Source organism: Cryptomeria japonica, chromosome 7, assembly GCF_030272615.1.
Source record: "Cryptomeria japonica chromosome 7, Sugi_1.0, whole genome shotgun sequence".
Lineage (NCBI taxonomy): Eukaryota > Viridiplantae > Streptophyta > Pinopsida > Cupressales > Cupressaceae > Cryptomeria > Cryptomeria japonica.
In genome coordinates this window covers 761523419-761550319 of record NC_081411.1, presented here as the reverse complement: position 1 = coordinate 761550319, position 26901 = coordinate 761523419, and the positions used below count along the sequence as shown (strand labels likewise).

The 26901-nt window shown below is 36.5% G+C and overlaps 1 protein-coding gene across 1 annotated transcript in view; it reads left to right on the top strand.

Annotated features, from left to right (window-relative positions):
* Positions 1-13857: 13857 nt before the first annotated feature.
* Positions 13858-26901, top strand: part of LOC131030060 (mediator of RNA polymerase II transcription subunit 33A) — a 60017-nt gene continuing 46973 nt past the window's right edge. The window contains exon 1 of the mRNA XM_057960742.2: positions 13858-14780. Within this exon, the coding sequence (XP_057816725.1) occupies positions 14488-14780 (293 nt within the window). The 5' untranslated portion in view covers positions 13858-14487. The remainder of the gene's footprint in view (positions 14781-26901) is intronic.

Genomic DNA, 26901 nt, shown 5'->3' with positions numbered 1-26901 from the left:
TCGCCGAACACTTATACACGCAACATTATCCCGAACATACTTAGTGTAGTCATTGTCCTTGATTATCTAGACAGTTATTCGTATCATATCCCACCATGGCTTGGTGATCAATGTATATGTCCACATCTACGAGTGTCCATAACTGGGGGCAACATTCATCTCACTTTAGCATTCAAACAACAAACAAGGATGGCAACGTACTAAGGAAACCATTGTCAAAACTGCTCATCAGACTAGCAAAGAGGATCATTATCCAACTGCAACTTCAACACACACACAATGGATGATATATTCCTAACTATGATTTGCTTACATTTGGCATGAAGTCTCAACTATTTAGATCTCCTGAGCTACTCAAGGATGCACTGAACTACAGAAGCAACGAAGGAATCTGATATTTTTCTTTGGTTTTCTATATTGGAGGTGATAATTCATATGGTGCAAATTTGTCTCGAGACATGATTGGAAATATATCATTGAAGACATTTTCCATTTTGCGCATAAAAATATTTAACTCTTGTTTGTTTTACGCAAGCGACACTCAAGTCGTCGTGGTTCAATTATACCTTGACGCTTGTGTCATCTTGCAATATCAAAAATTATGTAAGATATCCTCAGGTCATTATGGTTCACTTATACCATGATGCTTGCATTAACTTTCAACATATCAAAAGCTCAATGGTGACAAAAAGAGCACAAACAAGTGACTAAATGGGAATGACAATGACAAAATTAAAGTGATCATATAGTTACATATCATTTTTTGCATTAGTATCATATCATTATCATTATCATTTACATCTCATTTTCAAGTTACATCTCATATCATTGTCATTATCATTTATATCTCATTTTCAAGATACATCTCACAATCATAAACATTCAGGTAACATTCCATCTTGTATCAAAGTAAACACAACAATGCATATCACAAACACTTATTCATCACGAACCATGCATTCACATCATTATATAAATCAACATTAAGAGATCAAGAACATCATTATTATCTAAACATCTAATCATCTTCATAGTATCATCATATCAAATGAATGTGCATCATAAATCATAATATCATCAGTAATACATCACATGTGGATCAGAGAAAATCAATGCCATATATCATATATCTCACAAAACTGTCAAAATATACAATGGGTATCATTTCTATCAATACAACAAAGTGATCAATACAACATGATAGATCTATGAGGTATGACTATCTCTTGAGGCAGATGGTCTAGAGACAGATATCTCAACTCCCGAATCTCCACCAGATGGATCATGTCGTGCAAGCCCCGTAACACCTCTTCTCTCTATCCTCGTATGACTATGTCTGGGTCGAGTGAACGCCATTACAACATAGCTAGGAGCTCTATGATCTCGAGAGACCATATCCTCATACAAACACCTATAATAATCAATCTCCTTGGCCGAGTACTGTATCTCCCTTAGTGTGTCTCATAGCGGGGCATCGGTCGTGGCTCTCTCTAACCTGTCAACAAGGACCTTTGCTCGACCCTAATGCTCTACTGTTGTATCCCTCTCTTCTTGCAGTTGCGTGATCTATCTCTGCTACGCTAACACCTATGCCTGCAACTCCTGCATCAAGATCTGTAGCGCTCTAATTTGAGCATCCTTCTGGTAGGTCGACACCCTAATCTGAACGGGTGCTTGTGTCATAGTCCTAACTGCACCTGTCCCTGTCTGAGGCACTGGTGGAGGTAGAACATCAAATCCCCTCCTCTGCGCAGGTCGCCTATCATCCTCTATCCCTCCCATAACAGCTAACATCACACCTATCCTACCACTCCCACCAACACTAAGAACGAGACCACCTCTACCACCTCCACCTCTACCATCTCCACCACCCCCTCCACCTCTACCAACTCCACCACCCCCTCCACCTCCATCTCCTCTACCACCGCCTCAACCTCCATCTCCTCCCTCCTCTCCCTCATCCTCCTCTCTCCATCTAGGACCCCCTCACCTTTGTGGTTGCTCCTCCTCATCATTGTCAAAAGCTAGTAACAACTCTGCCGAATCAGATATGCGCACCACTGCATGTGCCATGAAGTAGGCTAAGAACTCCTCTGTCATCCCAACATCCACTACCCTTGCCCCGTAATCCCATATTTGTCCCACCAAGTTTATGTACTCACCCACAACTGCTCCACTATCTATGGTAGGCCCCCACTCCGACACATCCTGTCGCCGATGAGCATACAAACATGCTCCTTGTGGTATCCCTTATTTTATACCATACTGTTGATGAACACGACTGTGCAAAAATTGCTCAATGATAAAGGGCGTCCGACCAATCAGGTATCTCGACATATATACATAGGTCATCTCTAGCCCATCCTCTGCCCACACCTCACAATCCATATATAGTCTCCAGACGACCGTATCAATGTCATCCAAAGCCTTGCACTAGTGCTCTAGTTTTCCCATCTTACACTGGACAACTACACTTGTATACCCATATGCATATGCCCAACCAACTGGCCTATCCCTGTCTGCAAGCGGTCTCGATACTGGTATATGCTCCCAGGCCCACACCTGTAATAACGTCACCCTAGCTAATAGACTAGTGTATCCCAGATATACTACCTGGTGGAGCTCTTGGTATAGGTGGGTCGACATGCAAGACCCCCATGAAAGCTTGCGTCACCATATCCTCCAGAACCAATCGCCATCCAGCGACTAGTTCCTTCGATCTATGGTCGGGACACATGAAACCACCAATGAAACCTGTTGTAGACACATAAATCTGTCCACTAAATTAAATAAATATTTAATATTTATTTGATACACTAATATTCCTCTATTAATTAAATTCACATTTAATTAATTCATTCAACCCCCATTCTACTATTTTAATTAAATAAATTACATAAAATTATTTAAATTAAAATCCCTATCTATAAGCCAGTTATTAAATAAATCTAATATTTAATTTCCCTCATTCTTCTCATTTAAATAAATCAACATTTATTTAAAAACATAAATCAAATTTCCCTTTTAAATAAATCGATATTTATTTAAAATCCCACCCCCCTTGCATTTTCCTACAAATACAAGTTGCACAAATAAATAGATTTTATTTCTAAATAAAATTCTATTTTCTCTCACCCACCAAACCCACTTGCCCACTAACTTCCTTCTAGAATCTTCTAACCCCCTTCTAATTAGCCTAATCCCACTCTCTAATCATTTGCACATTCCCAAACAAAGGTCACTTCCCAAAAATGCCTCAAAGTCTTTGAAATGCATTAAAGGCTTTTATTTTTCAACAAGTTAACCCCCAAAGTCTTTTAAAGCCTTTATGGCTCTTACATAACTATTAATGGATAACTCAACTTCCCCACATGGTTAGAGACTTTCCCTCTAACTCAACCCTCATTTAACTCATGAGTCTCTTCAAGCATTTATTGTTTTGACCATGGTTATCTCCATTAACTCTTGCACAAGAGTTTATCCATTGGATAAAAGCATTACCCTTGGATAAAAGCTTTATCCACTAACTCAAGCCTAACCAAACCCTCCTAGGGTAACCCTCATGTCTCCTTAGGCGTTAAATGCTCCATCCCTCTCCTCTCAAGCCATCTCATGTTGACACTTGTCATCATGGGATTGGGTTGAAATCCATCACATGGATCACAAACCCATCAATCATAGCCTTTCACAAGCCCACTCAATCTTAGCCATTCAATCAACATTTTTCCCTACAAAAGGACCTCATTCCCCGTGCAGAAAAAAGAAGAGGAAGAGAGCATTAGAGCATTGTTATTATAGTGAAATTTACATAAACATTAATTAGGAGCTTTCTCATAGAAAACCTTTTACACTTGCATAAGAATTTGCTTTTCATTTACAATCATCTTGAGTCTTCATATGGCATCCATGGGTAGTGCTAAAAGTTGAGAGCTACACTCATTTGGGACTTGGAGAGGAGAGGAACAAGGAAGATCCCACATCATCAAGCATAGCAGGGGAGTATTAGAGTTATCCAGTTCTTTATTTTCCTATTTGCTTTGTTATTATTCTTTCTTGATATGCTTTTGAAATGGATTCATTTTCATGTTATGCTTATGGCTGAAAGTTTACTAACATGATTTATTTATTGTCCACTAATCTCGTTTTCATGGCATCACTTGCTAATATTGATGGCAGTGGAGCGTAACCCAAATCCAAAAACTCCTGTCATGGGATCTCATAGCCACTAATGTGATCATCCTGGAAAATACGACAGAGAGCCTCTGTGCCACCCTCCTCAGTCTTCTCATAAGGTAACAAATCCCCAACCACAAGAATCCACAAAATCTGATAACAGTCCTTTAGTTTAATTGTCATCTCACTGCTCACCAAATGAAAGGTGTTCGTATTGCTTTGCCACCTCTCTGCCAACGGTGTCAGTAACCCTCGGTTAATGATATACCGGGACATGTCTAGTAAGGATGATAACCCACATCTCTCAATCACATCTCTATCATCCTGTGATAAGCGCGTGATAAGTGTCCATGGCTTCGGGATTCCCTCCCGAGACTATAGTACACCAAGACCTGCTTGCAAATCAACACATATCCATCATTAGTTCTCGATTCAATCAAATCCATCAAAAAACAACAACAAATCAACTTGAAAACGCGAATCATATTAAAAACACATCAGAAAAATATTTGCATCAATCAGTGAATAATATTAGTGCATCATATCAAGACCCATATCGAAATCAAGAAATATAACGAAATCAAGACCAATATCGACTTAGGATCCATATCGAAATCATGACAACAAGACCCATATCGAAATCCAGAAATATATCGAAATCAGATCCATATCGACTCAATGAAATCAAGACTCATATCGAAATCAGACCCATATCGACTTAGGACCCATATCGAAATCACGACAACAAAACCCATATCGAAATCAAGACCCATAACGAAATCAAGACCCATATCAACTCAGGCCCCATATCGAAATTAGGACAACAAGACCCATATCAAAATCAAGACCCATATTGAAATCAGACCCATATCGACTCAGGACCCATATTGAAATCACAACAACAAGACCCATATCGAAATCAAGACCCATATCGACTTAGGACCCATATCAAAATCAAGACTCATAACGAAATCGAGACTCGTAACGAAGTCAAGACTCATAATAAAATCATGATTCATAACGAAATCAAGACCCATATCAAAATCAAGACCTATATCAAAATCAAGACCCATATTGACTCAAAGACCCATATCAACTCAAGACCCATAACGAAATTAGATCCATATCGACAACAAGACTTATATTGAAACAAGACCCATATTGACCATAGACATATCGCAATCCAACAACATATCATAATCATACATCATAACAAAACAAGACTCACATCGGATCACAAACCATATCAGACAATCGAAGAACCCATATTGACATCTACGCAACCTATCCATTCCATTTGACTCACGACGCATTTTTTCAAAACACCTTTTTTCCAACTTTCTGTCCTACGCGCTAAATCAAGGCTTCAAAGCGCTAAGTTGCCATGTATGCGCTATAAAACATACCTTATGCGCCATCTTGCTATCACGCGCTACGAGGTGACTTCAATGCGCTACCCTGTTTGTTCAACACGTTGTTCTACTCTACGCACTAACTGTCATACCATTTGCGCTACCCTGTTTGCCCGACGCACTAAAGCTACCCTACGCACTAACTGGCATACCCTTTGCACTGCTCTATGAGCCCTATGCACTAAAAATACCCTACACACTAACCTACCCCCCGACCATGCTATTATTTGACACTTAGATGCTAAACCTACCTAGGGTTTGCTATGCACTAAAATTCCTATTGTATGCACTAAAGGACTTACCCTACATGCTAAATCGGCAAATTTTGACCCAAAAATTGAAAAACGTGACAAAAATTAATGAAATTAATAAAAAATAAAGAGGGATTTTGGCCACTTACTGGTGGGCCATATACGACAGATCTCTGGTATCGCCTGACGTGCTCAAATCGGTGCAAAGAGTATGGAATCAACATCAAGGGCATAGCTCCAAATGTCACAATCACAAGAAGACAAGTGTGCAAATGATTTTTCAAAATCACTTTTTACCTTTTAATAGGGTAAATCGAAACGTTAATAAGTGGGGCATATATTTTAATCTCGCTTTTTCATTATTAACCTTATCCACATCATTTTTTTTCGGGAGATGAATCAATAATGTGCATCCAACGCAGTCAATATTCTCATAAAACAATTAACTCAAAAACGATCATAAACTTGACAAATTTTCACCAGATCCTTGATTCATCTCCCGAGGGGGCATCATCAATATCATTCATCAAATCAACATTTGGGGCATCACATCGACAACTTTGGCGACAACATCATATCGAAAAAATTTGGCGGCATATCCAGCGATTTTCTTTGAATCAACATGTGCACACACGTCACTTCAAAGAGGGGCAAAATGTAGATGTATAAATCTGACCACTTTCGTAAATAAATATTTAATATTTATTTTAACCATATCCCCTTATTAATTAGATCTTATTTAATTAATTTCTTCATTTTCATCTATTTATTTAAATAAACTACTCAATTTATTAAATTAAATTCATATAAACCTTTTCTAGCCTTTAATTAAATAAATCGCTTTATTTAATTAATTCCCCTTTCTCCCTTTTTAATTAAATTTACATTTAACTAAATTGATCCTTGCAAATAAATAAATCTAATTTATATATTAAATCCCCCCACTTGTATTTATGCAAGTTGCATCTATTTTTGGTTGAAATAAAGTAATTTTATTTTTATTAAAATCCTTTTCCCTCACCCACTTGCATTTTCCTACATCTCCCACTTGCCTCCTAAACCCCTTCTAGATTCTTCTAATCACTTCCAATTTAGCCTAATTCATCTCCTAATTATTGACACATTCCTAAGTAAAAGGAAGCCACTTCTCAAAGCCTCCAAAGTCTTCAATAACCATTAAAGTCTTTGTGTATTCAAATGGTTAACCTCTAAAGTCTTCCAAACCATTAAAGGTTCTTACATAACCATTTATGGTTAACTCACCTTTGACCTTTGGCTAGAGACTTTCTCTCTAACTTAACCATCCTTTTGACTCAAGGGTCTCATCAAACACTTATGGCTTTGACCATAGTTATCCTTTTAACCCTTGCACAATAGTTTACCCCTTGGGTAAAAGCTTTATCCATTGGATAACCCTAACGTAACCTTAACCGTTACCTCCTAAAGTAACCTTCATGTCTTCTCAGGCATTTAATGCTTTTTGCATCTCCTCTCAAGAAACCTCTTGTTGACAATTGTCACCATTTTATTGGTGAAAATTATAAACATGGATTGATTAACTTTCAATCCTAGCCCTGGTTAAGATTATTCAATCTTAACCATCCATTGCCTTATTTTCCCTATAAATAAAGCTCTCATTCTTCATTATCCATATATCCAAGTTTCATGCATCTACATTATAGTCTAATTTACTAATCATTTTAGCCTCTCTTTGTTAAAATATCATCATAAACATTTAGAAGCATTTCATTTCATATCAATAATATATCCATGATAGTATATCATGATTAGGATAATTTAGCAATATCTTTATCATATCATTATCTTCATCTTAACTTAATCATCATAGTTTTAACACATCGTATAGATCTTAGGATGCATTCATGCATGTAGATCAAATATCACTCGTTCTTGGAGTTGTCATTCCTAAGTCACTTGCTCAATGATCTAAGAGGAAAACATGAGCTTTAGGGATCTTGTGAGATAGAGAACAATGGGACACCCCTTGGGAAGTTAAACTAGTTCAATTAATTTATATACTTTCATCAAGAGTCTCATCGGTATGTGGGTCTTTTGGTCTCGATTTATTCGTTTTGATCACTGCATTTTCCCATGTGCAACATGTATACAAGTTGTATTTGGTTTGAGGACATGGTTTCAGACTTGGAGTCTCGTGTGGGTGATAGTTGAGTGAAGGTACAATGTTGGTGATGGTTATAGTGTCATGGGTATGTAGGTACACTTTTTACATTGACACGCCATGATCATGACTAGGGTGATTTGGTTTGATTTTAGGAGGTTGTCTCTTATCTCCTCGAGGCTTATCTAATTCCTTGACTATAGCACTTGGTTGTGGACATGTTTGACAAATGAGATCTAAGGTTGATTTGGTGTTTGAGTCATGTGGTCTACAGGATTATTCTCTTTGATATCTTAGTTTGTAATTTAATAATGTGATGATGAGTTTGCATGTTTTAATGGTTGACTTATAAGTTATGCAGTTGTGTGGGCTAATCACCTATCCAGTTGTAGTGGGATGACTTGGATGTGGACTGTTTATATCCACTAGGTTTGATTCATTGTTATTACAGACTTTATTAGTTGGTCTTGTATGTTGTCATTAGTGCATTGGTATGTTTGTTTTGAGATAAGAGGATGGACAATGTTTATAGTACCTATATATTTGTTTGTTGGGACTTATAGCATGTGGTTTATCACAATGTCATGATAGCTTGGTTATCCATTAATTACACTTTTTAGTGGGAGCTTTTGACAGTGATGTATTGGTGGTGTAAGATTGACTCCTATTTGGTGGTTTGTTAATGGTTGTATGCATCTTCTTGGCTTGGAGATCATGGTTACACTTGCTACTATTGAATTTTCAGTTGTATGTGCATAGACCAAGATGATCTTCATTTAGGAGATGGTTGTCACAATGCCATGTGAGACTCAGTATCACGGTTTAGTGGGAGTTGTTGGTAGTGATGTGGATTCACAATTGGATGGTGGATGGTCTTCTTTAGTGTTATAGATGTTTGGAGGATTTCTTCATCCCGTTCCTGCACAAGGGTCTTTCACATTTGCAAGTTCGCAAGTAGGAGATTGTTATCTTCTTGATGATTGGAGATGGCTAACATCTTGGAGCCATGGAGGACTCTTGGAGCCTTTGGTTGGGGTGTGGTTTATGCTTTCATTTGACATGTAATTATTTTTTGTTAGGATGGTTGTTATTATGTCATGGGGCACTCTTGATTCTAGATTAGAGTTTTGGCATGATACATTGTTCCTGAGACTATGTTATATTCACTTGGATCATGTCATCTCTTAGGAGAAGATGGTTAGATCATGTTTTCATGTTTATTTTCCTGATTCCATGGTTGGAGCTTTGACATTGATCTTGGGTGGTTCTCTTTTTATTGATTATATGATCATTTTCTTGATTACTTCATGATGGTGCTTTATTGCATTTGGAGTTTGGCGTGGATTGATTTTTTATAAGTGCTCATGGATACATCGAGACTTAGGTGATGTTGGTATTCTCTTGTGATTAGAGATTTTTGTTGAGATGGTTGATGGTTTCAACAGGAAGATCGAAGAGATTTCACTTGGTATGGACTTGAGAGGATATTATTCTTAGTGTGAGTCATGATGAATTGTATATTTTGATGAGAATTCTCATTCTCCACTCTTTCTCTACTTGGCAATTTAGTACTTGAGAGGTATTTCCCAATGTTCCTTTCAGGTGCATTATGTTTATGCTTATCTTTCATACATATGGATATTGAGCTATGGAGATTTTTAATTCCAAAGGATTAATTTGAGAGATGTTTGGTATTGGCTATCTCCTTGTTCATATGTTGTTATTATGACATCATTTTGAAGATAATAGGAGGTGGTTTAGTAGGTTGATTTATTTAATTAGGAATGATTACTTTGAGTTTGATCTTCTTGGTTATGAGAGGCTTACATCCATGTTGCCATTTCATGTTATGTGTTTGTTTGATCTAAGAGATTAAATGGGATTTTGGGTGTTGTTATGGCTTTTCATTTGGGGTGTTTTAGAGGAGATCGTACTTGACACAATGGTACTTCTTTGAGGTGTTGGTAGAAGGACATGTTATGATTTATAGGTTGTCTCTCTCCATTCTATAGTTTCTTCCATGATATTCATGCTCATATAATGTGGGATAGTATATAACTATTTTTGTTTCATGTGTGGATTTTTGTGATTGTTCTTGGTACTTCATGTTTTTTATTTACTTATCAAACCTTGATATGAGCATTGATTGGTAGAATTGATATGCTCATTTCAAATTTGGTATTACCCATGTAATGGGAGTTCCTAGATTTGTATGTACTTTATTGGAAGGTTTCGATATACAAAGCTTGATTATATTTTATGGGTTGATATGATGTTGGCATGCTTTTACTAATGTTCTTTATACCTAGGAGGTATGGATGGCTAGATGTATTAGAATGTGTTGTGGATGTCATTTTTGATCATGTGGGTTTTTGATTTATGACAATAGCTTGGATCCTTTGTTATCACATAGGATTTGATGCTTGTGATCTTAGATTGGTGCATCTTGACCTTGGCTTGTTCCTTTTCTTCTATAGGTGGTATGTTGGAGGATGAGAGGATTTCTTGCTTGAGATGGTGGTCACTTGGTTTTATTGCAGGTAACTTGATAGAACATGGAAGAATGTTGGAGATTCATGTGGTTACATGTATGGCTATGATGATATATTTCATTGATTGACCCTTATGCAATGTATACAATAAGGGGGGGAATGTTGAGAAATAAGGCGTTGTACACCTTGCATATGTTTTCAATGTAATATGTATTTATGTGTGTGGTGCACATGAATGTGTATCACATATAGATTCCATAGGAATATTCTCAGGGCCACTTTGATGTTGTATTGTAATATTGTAATTCATTATATTATAATTATTTAATATTGGAGAAACATATTTAATAAAGTGAAAACTTAGTACCCAATATTAATTAAGGAGTCAATGATATTGTGTTCACATGGTTTTACTTTACCACTTGGTTGTATTTGTGTGAGATTGTGTCTATAAAAGCAAGCACACATTTAGTAGTTAAGATTGGTTGGTGGTTTGGGTTATCATTGTATCGAGTCCTTTGGATGATTGCATTTGTGAAGCATGATAGGGCATGTGTGGATTTATTCTTGGACACATGGGAATGCATTGGAGGGCTTGATGGTTCAAGAGTATTCATTATAACTTCGTAATTGCTTTGTATTTCTTTATGGCTGAATAATACAATGGAGTATGGATGGTTTTGGAGGTTGGGATTTTCCCTCATGAGGTTTTTCCTAGGTTATATTTTGTGTTATCTCGTGGCTTGTCTATTTGATCTTTACATTATGGTGATTTTGTAAGCTTGTATGCATGCTTTTCTCTCATGGGTTATGTAGGAAATGGATTAAATGTAACTAGGTATGTAACATTATTCCATAACATTTTCAAATATGCATGAAGAAAATTACACAATTTCTTATAATTTAAACAAGTATGAAATAAATAAATAAATAATAATAATAAGCAAACGTATTATAACAAAATAGGTCAAATTGGATAATAAATTTGCAATAGAAACATCTAAAAGGAAAGCCTTCAAAATCTGTAAGTTGAAGCTAAAATACAAATAAAATGATTTATAGGTTTGAATAGGCCTATATAGATAGACCCTACAATAATTTCTCTTGAACCCATCCTTCTTAAAGTTAGTATTAACAAAATCACCCACTATTATAATAGTCAATACTATTAGAAGCTTAAAAAAGTAAATCTAAATTGGATCCCTATTAATAAGGGATATCAAGGGCACACATATAAACATATCCTACCATAAAACTAAGAGCCATTCTCCAAAAAAAAAGTTATGATCCTCCATCTAAAATTGTAATGATAAGAAACCTTTATATAATAGATATAGAGAAAGGCATTCAATATCACTTTAAATTTTTTCCACCCACTAATTGATCTCATCAACATTAACCTTTTACACAATAATATTCAAACAAGGGAACTATTACATAGTTCCCTATAAATCTTATTAACTAGTAACACAATCATTTAGGAGAATAATCTTTACAAATTCTTTCACCAAAAAGAATAGGATATCCCCAAGATGAGGAAACCAAATCACAACACTTCCTTAGAATACTAAATCCCTTTTGACATGCAACCTTGGTTGCTTCGTTGTTCACTCAAATTTCTCCACCTTTATTAACTGGAAACTCCTCTTCACTACAATTTTCTTATAAAATACTGGAAACATTTTAGCTAATTGTGTGTCTATCATAGTAGGTGAGGAAGATTTTTTAAAATTTTGTTGTTTGCAAAAATCCCCATAATTATGAAATGAGTTGGAAATATTTTTTCACTTTGAAAAAGTCACACCATCCCTTGGTTCTCCATCAAATTGTTGTTGTTGTGCCCCATCCCTATTAATTCCTTTTGGTTTGGTCAATTAAAGGAAGCCCTTTTGAAAATGAGCATTGTCCTTAATTACACCATCCAATACAACTCCATGCCATTTAGAATTGTATCATGAGAATTACATCTAGCTAGCCAATTTTTTTCCCTAACCTTGATCATCATATCAAAATAATATTCTCCACCTTATCCACCACCCTTGCTACAATCTCTCCTCAACCACGCAATGATGCATATTGATCAAAATTAGATAATTTTGTTTCTCTCATTATTAAAGGTAAACTAAGTTAAAATTAAACTATATTCATTTCTAATTTATTAGTAGATCACAACTTTTTAAAATTTATTTCTCTTAGACTATTAGACCATTTAATATTTATTTTAATTTTATTATAGAGCTTAGCACATATAGACTTGGATTCATGATTTTTCTCTAGTTGAAAATATAGAATGACTATCTTTTGTTTGAATGTTTCCATTGATTAGCATTTTTCAATGTATGCAAAACCAGTTAACATTTCTAATGTTCTCTTGCACATTAACTCATCTAGAGGTTACTTTTGATCACTGACTTAATGCACATGCATTGTGGCAAGGGTTCCTCCCAACTTGCTTCTTCATGCTCAAGTTTGTTCTTCAACCAAGGGCTTGAGAATATATAATAATAATGCATAGAGACATTCTAGGAGTCATATTAGGTTGTCTTGGCTTCCCTTGTCTAGTTAGCTTGCTTTGTATCTTCTTAGTAGCGTTGGTGTGTGCCACTTGTTAAGTAGGATGGAAATTTCTTACGCATTGCTTTGGCCATAACACTTCATAATGAAACTTCATGTTCAATAGTTTGAGGATAACAACTTAGAATTAATAATGCTAAGACTAGATGAGAGGCGGCCAAGAACTTCTAGATGATGGTTGAAATTTCAACCTGAAGAATGAAGACCCCTCTTCACTAATTTCATAATTTTAACTACTTAAATATTAAACTTATTAGATTTCCACTATCCAGATATGATTTGTAGGAAATTTCTAGATTCAACTGTGTATAATTTTTTTGCATCAATGTTACATATCACATTTTGTGATCCATCATTAAGATGAGAGAGAACAACTACCAAAAAAAGATGATAGATCACAAAATGTAATCGAAAATGTTGATAAAAAAATTTATACACATTAATCCAGAAATTACATACAATCAATACTTAAATATTTAAAAAAATTTATAATTACTTTTATTTTTTCCATTCCTACTCATTCCTAATCTTTATTTTACCAAATATAATAAAATTTGAGGTATGATGGAACAAAAAAAAGTAGGTGCACGGTTTGTTTTATTTCAAGTAATATAGAAAACCATTCAAAGGGCGTTAGACTCTCAAAAAAATTCTTTTAAAAGAGTACGATATTTTATTGAATGAAAGTGAAACGAAGACCTTAAAAAAACCGGTTTCCAATATAATAAAATCGTAAAAGCCGGGTTTACTGTAAGGGAGTGAGGCTACAATTAGAACACGGTTTAAATTTAGTATATTTCTTCAAAAATATATCCATTACCGTATAAAATCAATCGCCTTTCGCCCGGACCGTCAGCAAGCTATATTAATGTAAGGTTTTTTTGCTTTCAAAGCTCCGTCCTACTGCTGGTATTGATACAGAATGCATGCACTTCCACTATATATATTGTATTATATTGTTCACATACAAGGCCAAAAAAGATTTGGGAAGAAAGAGTTTGCCCGTTTTGAGTCAGCGCGAGTGTGGAAACTGAAAAACATTTTATCTTGGAGTGTGCGCACGGTATAACCTGTTCAGCGAGGAGCATATCGTGAAGATGGGTGCTCTCATCATCAGCCTGAATAAGCAGAGATCAGACCTTAAAAAACTGATTCAGCTTGATCAGATTGTCCCATAAGCTATTCTTAGCCTGTGGACGTTAAAATTCTTTCTTCTACACACATTTGGACGTACACATTTGGTTTTTGCTTAGAAGTTGGTCCTGATTTTGAGAAAATAATAATCGTTGAAAAACTCCTTCCACCTAACATTTGGCTTCTCCTTGCCTCTTGGGTTTTGTGGGTGCCATAGGTTTTCCTCCATATTTGATGCACCGGTGAGAAAGGAGCATGGCAGGTATAGATTGTGAGGGGACCAAATTTTAACTATTATTGGTCAGGGAAATATGGATGCAGAGGAGATCCAGATGGTTTCTTCCCCACAGCATTGGCAGCAACAGGCTTTAGAATTGACAAAAGTGTCACAAGCACAGAAAGATCCGCCTCTCTTGTGGGCAGTTGAAGTGAGCAAGTGCCTGGCAGGAGCAGATGTAGAAATACCCAGTGTGGAATTGGGCCAATTGCTGGTATCTCATCTGTGTTGGAGCAACAATGAGCCCATGGTATGGAAATATGTTGAACAGGCGATTGCAACTCGTCTTTTGAGTTCACTGCATATACTGTCCTTGCTGACTTCCAGGTATTTTAAATTTCCATACTGCATATACTGTCCTTATTGGCTAGCAATTAGACCCGCATTGTGGAGTTTGAAAATGGCCGGTCTCTTCCTTTCGCAACATAATATCATTGAGCTCAAGAAATCAAAAGAAAACGTCTACAATTGGCTTCAGGGCTTATTATTGCCAATCCTTTTACCTGCAACATAAGATACGGCTTACATCCACCCTTTATAACGAGGGCATTGAGCATCATCAACAACCCTCTCAAATTTAGTGTATAACCACCTATGAGCTAGTCTACCCAGTTTTTGGCACCAGGGAATCATCACTAACGATCCACTTGCCTCTATTGAAGACCCACTTGCTTCTATTGAAGACCCAGTTGCACACTGAGGGCTGACATCCAGCCTTCGGTATCCTTGCGATCATCATTACAAATCCGCTTTTTCAGATAGAGACAACATTCAACCTTTTGGAGCAAGGCATTTGGCTCCAATACTTTACTCACCTCTGTTGAAAAGGGTTTGTCAACTAGAGCCACCGTCCAAATCTTTGGGCTTCATCCCTGACGCCTCATTGTCCGTATCACTCGGTTATCCACATTAGATAGAGATGACATCCAACCTTTTGCATTAAGGCATTCAGCTTCACTACTCTCCATACTTATGTTGAAGAGGACCTTGGTCGACCAGAGTCACCATACTAGCCTTCATCCTTGACGCCCCACTGAACCACTTCTTTCTCCTTTGGGAAAATCCTCCAGCCCAACTTGGGCATATTTACCTTCAGCATTGTAACCTTTGTAGTTGATTTAATAAAAAATTGCTTATTGTTATGAATATGTGTGAATTCGCATTATCGAGGTTACTAAACACGGTTAATATTATACTAGCATACTTAAATTTTAAAAAATCTATGTAAAAGATTCTTAAGAGATATTAAATTTCAAAATATTTACAAACACAACCTCACACAAAACACCATGAATTAATGTTTATATTGAGCGATTGAATATTTAAAAACCAAATTTCAATCAAAATGAATCATTTACTGATTTAACCATCGATGATGATACTGCAGTGATACCAGGAATAGCTAAATTAATGGAGAAGATATATTGACAGTGATTATAAAGCATAATATTGTATAACATTGAATGTTAAAAATAATCAAATATTAATCTAATATCAGTTTAACATATTTCAATAGGCTTCAAATATTTCAATTGCATGAGTGACTCTTATTGCATAATGCCTACAATTCATCATTATGTGTGCATGGTTGACCTTCTCTGCCGTGCTGGTTATCTTCAGGAAACTATAAACTTTATCATCAAAACGCTAATTAAACCCGTGGTTGTTGTGTGGACAAGTTTGTTTAGTGCCTGTAGATTGCATCAGAATACACGATTAGGAGTATTTACAGCAACTCTCCTTTTGGAGATCGATCCTGTAAATGGTGCTACTTATATTCTTCTCTCAAAGATCTATGCAGAAGTTGGAAGGTGGGCTGAAGTTCAAATGGTAAAAAGATTGATGAAAGATAGAAGAATGATAAAAGAGGCCTGGATGTTGTTGGATTGAAGGCCATAAAATGGTACATGCTTTTTGCACAGGAGACAAATCATACCCATAAAAACTACATAGCTCTGATTCTAGCCGGCATTCTAATGGTTATGATTGTGGTTGAGAATAGAGTGAAATCTTTTTTTCAGGAAGGCTAACAAATTGTTGCTGCTTTAGCCATCTTTTTCTCTTCTCTAATCCTGCCATTGTTAAAGAAGAGATGGACAACATGAAGCTGGAATATTGGGTTTCTGAAAACTTTCATAAAGACATAAAATTCAATATACAAGAGAAAAAAGAGACTGAACCTGCAGACATGGCGATCAAGTGCTGTGGTTAAAGTTACCCAAATCTGTGATATCCCTCCTTGTAAAAACATTCAAAAGACAAGCAAGGGGAAATGACTTCACCATACACAAGCTCTAGTGATTTTGGACATGATAATCCTTTTTTCAGCAGCAACTTGTGGGATTGGAGAAACTTTAACAGCCATTGACAACATGGGGCAGATTGGCAGAGCACTGCAATACACCCCTGTGAATATCAACAGGAAATGCACGCACATCCTCTCAAACAATTTCTTCTTCCTTTTTATCTCTTCCACTCTAGTCAGTTACAGGGCCAAGAATATCACATGTTAAGAGACATGAGAAGGGTAGCGAATAGATTTCCAAGCACAACTTGATTTGTAATGCTAGCCATGGGGTTCGACTTTCCTTAAGATGTCAAACTAAATCACACGCTGAGTTTTTATTGACACTGGCTCTTTTCACCATAATGCAACTGTAAAATGCCTCTCAGCGTAAATATACACCATACCTTTTTCAATGTTATTAGTCCATTGTTTATAAATGTGAATGAAGTGCGGGGATGAAAAAAATATAGAATTTACTTTTTTTAAAGGCATAAATAATTGTTATAATAATTGAGAGTTTGATATTTACAAAGGAGACAAAAGACTCCTTAAATAGAGAACACAAGACGATTTTTCCATAATGGAAATGATCGTAAATAGAAACACGAAAGACATAAACAGAAGTTTCTAAACACTAACTAGAAGACTAAGATGACCATTATAGAAACATTACAATATTTTAATACCCTCCCTTAATGGTCATCATTCTAACCACCCTATAGAAGACATAACCTGCAGGTCTTTTGGTCACGAATGTAAATGATGTTCAATTTTCAATTCAATATGCAAGTTGTATTCTATTTTGTATTCTCTATATTTATGTATTATCTATCTATTATAATTTGACTATCTTCTTTGTTTGGCAGGTGAGAGGAGTATTTATCGATTTCAATATCCTCTTCACAAATATCAATTGATATATATATGCAAGAGGGGAGGATCAAGCAGTGCCTTGACCGGTCATGTCTTATGGACATGACCGATCAAGACACTACTTGATCGCACCCTTTGATATATACTATCAATTAGTGTTTATTAATTACCAGTCCGATACTAATCGGGGTCCACGTAACTTAGTGTACATGCCAACCAGTATTTACAATGTATGCTAAACGGTGTTTGCGTGGCTTGTTAACCGATGTAAATCGGTGTCTAAGTTAACCGACTAACTAAAGGTTATGTATGTCAAGCGGTGCATAGTTTGTCACCCGATAGCAATTCGATAATCATTATTAATTTATTGCTGGGAACACATCCGATATAAATCGGGATACATGGTTAACTCGATAACCATTGGTGATCACCGATATGCCATGCTATCATATGATTATCGATATTGATCGACTGATGAGGAATAATTACCAAATGAATTAGCTAGGTAAGATAAATGAGAGCAGTGTATCAAGCATCACAATTCAAATGATAGTTAGCATTCTTTACACAATCTAACTTTCTAGGAAATCATATCACCTAATCACATGATATGAAGTATCACCTAAACACGTGATACAAAATGTTCATCACATTAATCTTGTGATGACAGGATATCACCTTAGCATGTGATATCAGTATTGCCTAAGCACGCAATACTTAAGGATAATCATATGAGAAAATATTCAATTCTCATCTTTATCCAAGTTGTGGTAGGTGCACTAACATCTCATATAAATGTTTTACCACAACACAATCATGGCTCATCCACGACACACCAGAGATCCAACATGATAACTGGTTTGGACATTATAAGATCGTCACCTTATAATGTCTCCATACAAGTGTTCATTATCTTGAGAGATCGTCACCTCTTAGATATGAATCCAGGGGATAAAATCCAAAAATGTCCTATCATGACAAAGAAGTTTACACATTAAACATCTTATTGATATGTAAATACAGATTACAAAGCAAATTACCTTTCCATCATACCTAAACCTTTTCTGAAGTGATCAACCTTCACTCTGGAAAGAGGTTTGGTTAGAATATTTGCCGTTTGATCTCCTGTACAAACATATTCTAATTGAATCGCATTTCTGTCTACCATATCTCGCACATAGTGGTATGGGATCTCAATATGCTTGGATCTGTCATGGAACACTGGATTATCTGAAAGTTTTATGCAGTTCTGATTGTTACAATGTATAATAGTGGGTTTCATAGGTTCTCCAAACAACCCCACAAGCAACTTCCTAAGCCATACTGCCTTGGTGGAGCTTTGAGCTACAGAGGACTGCTTCCTGCTGATCCAAGATATCATGGCTGAACCTAAACTGAAGCAACATCCTGAAGTGCTTTTTCTGTCAGTTACACTTCCAGCCCAATCTGAATTTGTAAATCCATGTAGGTCTATATCAACTTCTCATATTTGAGACCAAGGTTTAGGGTACCTTGTAGGTATCTCATGATATGCTTTACTGCAACCAGGTGTATCTCCTTAGGTTCACACATGAACTGACTTAAGGCATTAACTGCATAGCAGATATCTGGCCTTGTATTCACCAGGTACATCAGGGACCCAATCATCTGTCTGTATTGAGTAGAGTTAGTGGGTTGTGACTCTGTTGCTGCTTCTTTAAGTTTATGTAAATTGGTTTCCATAGGAGAGGTCATGGGCCTACAGTTTAGCATTCCGAATCTCTTCAAAATATCCAAGGTATACTTTCCTTGGTTTAGTATAATGTTGTCAGAATTCTGCCATACTTCCAATCCTAGGAAGTAATGAAGGAGTCCTAAGTCCTTCATTTCAAATTCTTTAGATAGATCTTTCTTACATTGATTTATAAGATGATCATTTCCTATGATTAATAAGTCATCAACATATAAAATCAACATTAGCATATCGCCTTTATTTCTTTTGTAGTAGAGATTACGATTTGCATCATTTTTAGAGAAGCCTAGTCCTGAGAGATAGGTGTCAATTCTTTCATACCAGGCCCTGGGAGCTTGTTTAAGCCCATAGAGAGCTTTCTTGAGTCTACACACATGAGACTCTGCATTATAAATTTCAAACCCTTCAGGTTGCTCTAGGTAGACTTCTTCTGAGATCTCACCATTTAGAAATGCTGTCTTTGTAAATGTTTGTTCAATTTACAATTCAATATGCAAGATGTATTCTAATTTTATTCTTTATATCTATGTATTTTATCTCTATTATAATTCTGACTATCTTCTTTGTTTGGTAGGTAAGAGGAGTATTTATTGATTTCAATATCCTCTTTCTCAAATGCCAAATGATATATATATATATATATATATATATATATATATATATATATATATATATATGAGAGGGGAGGATCAAGCAGTGCCTTGAGCGGTCGCACCCTTTGGTATATAATATCAACCGGTGTTAAAATATTTGTCAGCCCGATATTAATCGGAGTTCACGTAACATATAACATATTTACCAACCCGATATTAATCGGGGCTCACGTGACATATTAGCATATTAACCGATATGCCAATCAGTATTAATGATGGCGTTTGGCATTGTAAATTAACCAAAGTGAATCGGTGTCTATGTTAACCGACACCGGTCACTAACTAAGGGTTATATTCATTAACCGGTGCATACTATGCCACCCGATAGCATAATAATCTCTTGTTGAGAACACATCCGATATAGATCGGGATAGATGGTTAATTAGATAACTATCGTTGATTACCAATATGCCATGATATGATTATCGATATTGATATACATGAGGAATAATCATCAAATAAAATAGCTTGAAGATTTTCTTAATGGCTTAATCGATAGGATAAATGATTGAATGAGAGACTTCATTTATCTCTCATTCAATCATTTATCTTACCGTAGCTACCATGCATTAACAGTCTTAACATCCATTTGGTGTACCTTCCACCCCTTAGCTGCTGCAATAGCTAATACAACTTTTACTGATGTATATCTGGCAACAAGTGCAAAAGTTTCTTCATAATCTATTCCTTCCCTTTGTGAGAAACCTCTAGCTACAAATCTAGCCTTGTGTTTTTCAATACTACCGTCTGCAGCATGTTTGATCTTAAAAAGCCATTTAGATGAAACAACAGATTTCTTAGTTGGCCTAGGAACAATCTCCCAAACATCATTTTTCATAATAGACTGATACTCTTCAGACATGGCATCCTTCCATATTTGATGTTCAAGAGCCTCTGATACATTGTTTGGTTCGGCTTTAGAGAGATCATTCATAAGGGCAACATAGCTAGTGAATTTGTCAGGCCTTTTGCTTTCCTTGAAGGTCCCTATAGGAGCAACAAACTTTTGAGCTTCTGCTATAGCCTTTGTGGCCCATAGTGGTCTTTTCTTGAAGTTTTCTCTAGGTGGACTTTGAGTTTCACTTATAGTTTCCTCAGATTCTCCCTCTGAAGCTCAGGAGTAGGATCTCTATCTATGCTAGGGGTGGGGATATAGACTTCAGGGTCTAGAGAGCTTTGGGCTCTTTTGAATGCTAAGTCTTCTTCAAAGATCACATCCCTGCTTAGTTCAATATTCTTTTGACTAGGTATATAGATCCTGTAAGTTTTGGAGGTTTCACTATATCCTACAAAGATTCCCCTTTTTCCAGAAGGCTCTAATTTTAATCTTTTCTCCTTAAGTACATGAATATAGACAGGGCATCCAAATATCTTAAGGTGGCTAATGTCAGGTTTTGATTTAGTAAAGACTTCCTCAAGGGTCTTATCTTCAAGATGAGAGTGGGGACATCTGTTTTGAATATATACAACAGTGCTAGTTGCTTCTACCCAAAGATTGACATTTAGATTCCGATCAAGAATCGTAGCTTTGGCAGCTTCAACTATTGTCCTATTTTTCCTTTCAGCTATCCCATTTTGTTGAGGGTTATAAGGTATTGTCAACTCCCTCTTAATCCCTAAATTTTTACAAAACTCTTTAAATAATTTTGATGTGTATTCCCCCCCCATTATCAGTTCTTAGGGTTTTAATTTTATTTCCTGAGTAGTTCTCTGTTAGTGATTTGAATTCTTTAAACCTATTAAGGATCTCTTTTGATTCTTTACATTTCAGAAAGTAGATCCAAGTTTTCCTAGAGTAGTCATCAACAAATATTACATAATACAAAAATCCCCCCAATGAAGGTACGAACATAGGTTCACGTACATCAGAATGAACTAACTCTAAAATTTTACTTGTTTTCCTAATACTATTCTGAAAAGCATCCTTAGTATTTTTACCTAGGGCACATCCTGTGCATGCCCCTGAATGATATTGCTTTAACTTAGGTAGACCTGTGACAAGGTCTCCCATTGATGATAAAGCTCTAAAATTTAGGTGGCCTAGTCTTCTATGCCATACTTCATTAGCATTTGTAGTTTCATGAATTAGGGCTAAGTTGGGCTCTGTGCATAGCTCATACAAGTAGCCTTGTCTTTGACCAATTGTTTTAGCTTTCTTGATGGATAAGTTCTTTGGCCAAGCCAATACTTTGTTGTCCATGAAGGTTACTCTGTATCCATTGTCCTCCAGTGTTGATATTTTGACCAAATTTCTCTTGATGCCTGGAACATATAGTACTCCTTTAAGTTGTAATGATACACCCGACTTTAATTTGATGGTGCAGGTTCCAATTCCTTTGATTGGATGTGTAGAGTCATCTCCGAGAGTTACTTCCTATTGATGTGTATTTTGTACACGACCAAACACAGAATAAAATACCTAAAGGTGCCTTATCCTTTTTTGAATAAAGCTCCCGAATGCTGAAGATATTGCAGAAGGATCAATCGGAGAAGCTTCAAGGTTCCTGTTATGTAGGATCTCTACTCGTGGATAAGCTCTTCGCGGTATGATGTGATTTTGCTGGAATCACAAGGGGACTTACACTCAATGACCTAAACGTCTGATTTGTTGGAATCACAAGTCCTATTAACTAACTGGAAGACAAACAAATGACAAAAGATGCAGGGTTCAGGACGTCTACTCTACTACCTAGAATGCGAGAAAATAGATGAATGACTAGGTGGAGTCCTACTGGGCTGGGTCTCACCATCAGGTTGAACAATTCAACACCAACTCAGTGCGATCTTCTAAGGGATGCTTCCAATATGTTCAAATCGTACACCATCTGACAATGATCACCATTCAAGATAATGTATGAACAATAGACGTGTAACGACTTAAGATTAAGCTCATTTTATGCTAGTTGACCACGTAGGGCGCACTTACCATCAGTAAGAGGCTAGTGGTATGGACTAGACAAATTCCACACAGGTGCATTCAACAATTTTCTTCACTCAATTTAATCATCTATCATCAAAAATGAAGATTCAACAAGAGACTATGCACATTGCAAAGAAACAACATATTCCACCATATCTTCAATGAAAAGAAGTCTTTACAATTAAGGCAACAATGTCTTGCCTTCTCTTCTTAATCTACTCTAATTGCTATTCTACTATTCTGGCCTCTATTACTAACTATTAACTATTAGCTATTATTGACTAACTATTCACTTACTATCAACTATTGACTTACTATTAGCCTTTACAAATGAAGAGCCAGGGCTTATATAGTGCCCTCAGTACAATTCAATGGCTTAGATCAACTTGAGATCAATGGCCGAGATTTTACAATGAAAACCCATATAGGGTTTGTTACAACAAACTTAATTCTGACCAATGAAATAATTGCATTATTTGGACACATGTCTTCTCTGGAATATTCGACCAATGGATAGCCGAGGTAGGTACATCGAAGTTAGTGCCATCTCTTAATGAATTAGGTACATTGAATCTAGACATGCTGAAGTGGACCAACCCGACTGGAGGAGTGATGACTGGGACGCCACCTTGTTTGACACTTGGTTGATGCTCAATTTGATGCTGCTGAGAAGCTAACTTTAGTTAACTCTTCTGAAACTGTCTGCTTCTCCAATGGACCCTTGCTCTGACCTCCTTTGTCTTTGATGTGCAGGATGGATGGTGTACCTTTCCTTCAAATGTTGGACTGGAAGAGGTCGTCCTTGATGATGCTGGGCTGGAGAAGGCCGTCCTTGATGATGCTGGACTGGAGAAGGTCGTCCTTGTTGATGCTGGACTGGAGAAGGTCTTCCTTGTCTTGGTCTGGTCTTGTGGAGGTCGTTATTTGATACCTACACAAAAGCTTAAAGTTAGGGTTTAAGCATAATATCTTAAGGTATAGCATTCAAGACCTTTCAAGGGAATAATTTAGATATTAATTTGAAAATGACATGATAAATCCAAGAATTATGAATTTTCAAATTAATTATGAATGGAAATCAGATCTTACAAGACTTAGATTTTTAAAGATTGCTATGAAAATCAAAATAAACCTTGAATAAAAACTTCAAAAATCTGATTCTTCATACCTCCTCATTGAATGCTTAACTATCAACCTTGGAAAATGAATAAAAGGAGATCAGAATTTGCTGGATAAGGACTGAATTTCTGGTCTTCTTTTGGATGAACTATGCTTCAATCAGCCTTCAAAAATCTTCGCCTTCCACTAACCTCCAAACACTTAGCAAATTCTGGAAATTATCCTCCAACTTAGCAAGAAATTCGCCTCCAAATCAGGTAGAATTCGCTCCTCTAATCTGCTCTTCAAATTCGCATGAGAAGAATTGAATGAATGATTTACATTTGCTACAATACATCTCCCTTATATAGGGCGCTCACCCTAATTCTCCATGAGGCCGACTTAGCAAATTAGCAATAAAATAAATCAAAATCCCTTTCAAAGGATGGCCGACTTGATTGTAAAGGCAAAATAATGAAATATTGAGCGCTCAAGCATAATTTTTAATTTTTTACAATTAATTCCAAGGCTTGAAAGGTGAATTTTTTATTTATTTCAAAGCTTAGAAATTAATCAATTAAGTTATAAATGCCTTAATTTATGCGAACTTGTAAAGTCTTCCAAATGTCTTGTAATAGGCAAATTTAGTGAAAGACTATAGGCTAGTTTAGGGAATGTTAAAGATTGATTAAGGCTTGATGAATCTTCTTTTTCCTTGGGCATTAAAATATTCAAAGTGATGGAGGCTTAAATTATTTCAAGGCTTATTTGAACCTCTCATCTAGGCTTGTTTGCTTCATGAATCAAAATCTTCACAACCTAGGTTTGCCATCACAATTTGGCAATTTGCCTTCAACTTAGCCTAAACAAGGTGAATAATAGGTGTTTTCAAGAATTTCGCCTTGGACCCTTTGGAAGGGTCAGGAGCGATTTTCTCCTCTTGTAGCTCATTTTTGATCGTTCCAACGTCAATCCACCTCACAAAGCTAGGAAATATCTTTCTTCTTTCTTCCAATCCAAGTTTGATTTCGTTTTGCAAGGCAGAATAGGAGATTTTAGGATTTTCGCCCTGGACCCTTTGGAAGGGTCAGGAGCGAAAATCCTCCTTTGGCCTAAAATCATCACTTTTGGAAACCAATGTCAAGTCAAAGGTAGTCTCAAGGGCATTTCTTACCTTAATCAAGCCTTGTCTTAGCATAAATTTGAAAGGAATGGGTAGATTTTAGGATTTTTGCTCTGGACCCTTTGGAAGGGTTAGGAGCAAAAATCTTGTTTTAGGGCTATCTTGCCATCCTTCCAACTTCAAATCACTTCCAAGACTTAGAACACCTTGCCTCACTCCTCCCCAGGTCATAAAAACCAAAATCTTGACTTGATTTGCAAGGAAAAAGGGTGATCTTAAGAATTTCGCTTTGGACCCTTTGGAAGGGTCAGGAGCGAAATTCTCATTTGGCTTCAAAATTTGCATTCTTGGCGACCAAAATTCACTCTAAGGCAATCCAAATGACTTCTCTCACTCTTGTCCAGGTTTGACTTTGCTCAAATTTTGGAAGAAAAGATGGTTTTTAGGATTTTCGCTCTGGACCCTTTGGAAGGGTCAGGAGCGAAAATCATTTTTAGGCTTAATTCCTTCATCTTTCATGGTTTCTAGCAACTTAAAGTCACTCTAGGGGCAACTTCATCTTGATTCTACCTTATCCCACACTTGATCTAGCAAAACTTGATAGCCAAAAGATGTTTTGAGAAAATTCGCTCTGGACCCTTTGGAAGGTCAGGAGCGAAATTTTCATTTTTGACCCAAAATCATCATTTTCTAAACTTGAAACTTCTTTGCAAGGTAGGATTTCGTCCTTCATCACCCTAGGAATAAGATTTCATGTCCAAGAAAGGTCAAAAGGTAGGTTTATAAGGAATTTCGCCCTGGACCCTTTGGAAGGGTCAGGAACGAAATTCACTTTCCTGGCTAGAATCCTTCATTTTCATAACTTCCAAACATTCTCAAAGGCTAAATCATGCTCATTCTTCTTCTCATCATGTCTTGGACACCAAAATTTGGCCAAATAAGGCAAGAAATGTCTCTTAGAGAGATTTTCGCTCTGGACCCTTTGGAAGGGTCAAGAGCGAAAATCTTGACTTGGGCTAGATCCTTCATTTCTCCCTTTTAAAACAACCTCAAGAGGCGAAGACAAGTTATTTTTCTTCCATCCACATCATAACAAATCAAAAACTTGACCTTTTTCAATGCAAAAATGTGAGTTTTTAGGAATTTCGCTCTGGACCCTTTGGAAGGGTCAGTAGCGAAATTTCCCTTTTGGTCCAAAATCCTTCATTTCTCAACGCTTTCAAACACTTCAAAGGCAACAAGAATGTCCATCCTTCCCTCTAGATACCCTGCAAATCAAAAATTAGTCAAACTTAGGAGGAAATGAGCTTTAAGAAGATTTTCGCTCTGGACCCTTTGGAAGGGTCAGGAGCGAAAATCTCATTGTAGGCTAGATTACTCACTTTTCAAACTTCAAACCACTTCAAGAAGCAAACTTAGATCATTTTCCACCTGAGGAAGAAGGTTTCAAGGTCAAACAAGGTAGCAAATGAAGTTTATGATGAATTTCGCTTTGGACCCTTTGGAAGGGTCAGGAGCGAAATTCTCCTTTAGGCCAAAATCTTGTTCTTCAAAATCAATCAAACTCCCTCTCAAGGCAAAAACATACCCATTCATCTCCCATCAAGCCAACGCCTAGCCAAAATAAGGAGGAAAACAAGAGTTATAAGGATTTTCGCTCTGGACCCTTTGGAAGGGTCAAGAGTGAAAATCATGTTTTGACCTTGATTCTTGATTTTTCAAACTCAAATCTTCCTTGGGGGGCAAACATAGATCTTTCTTC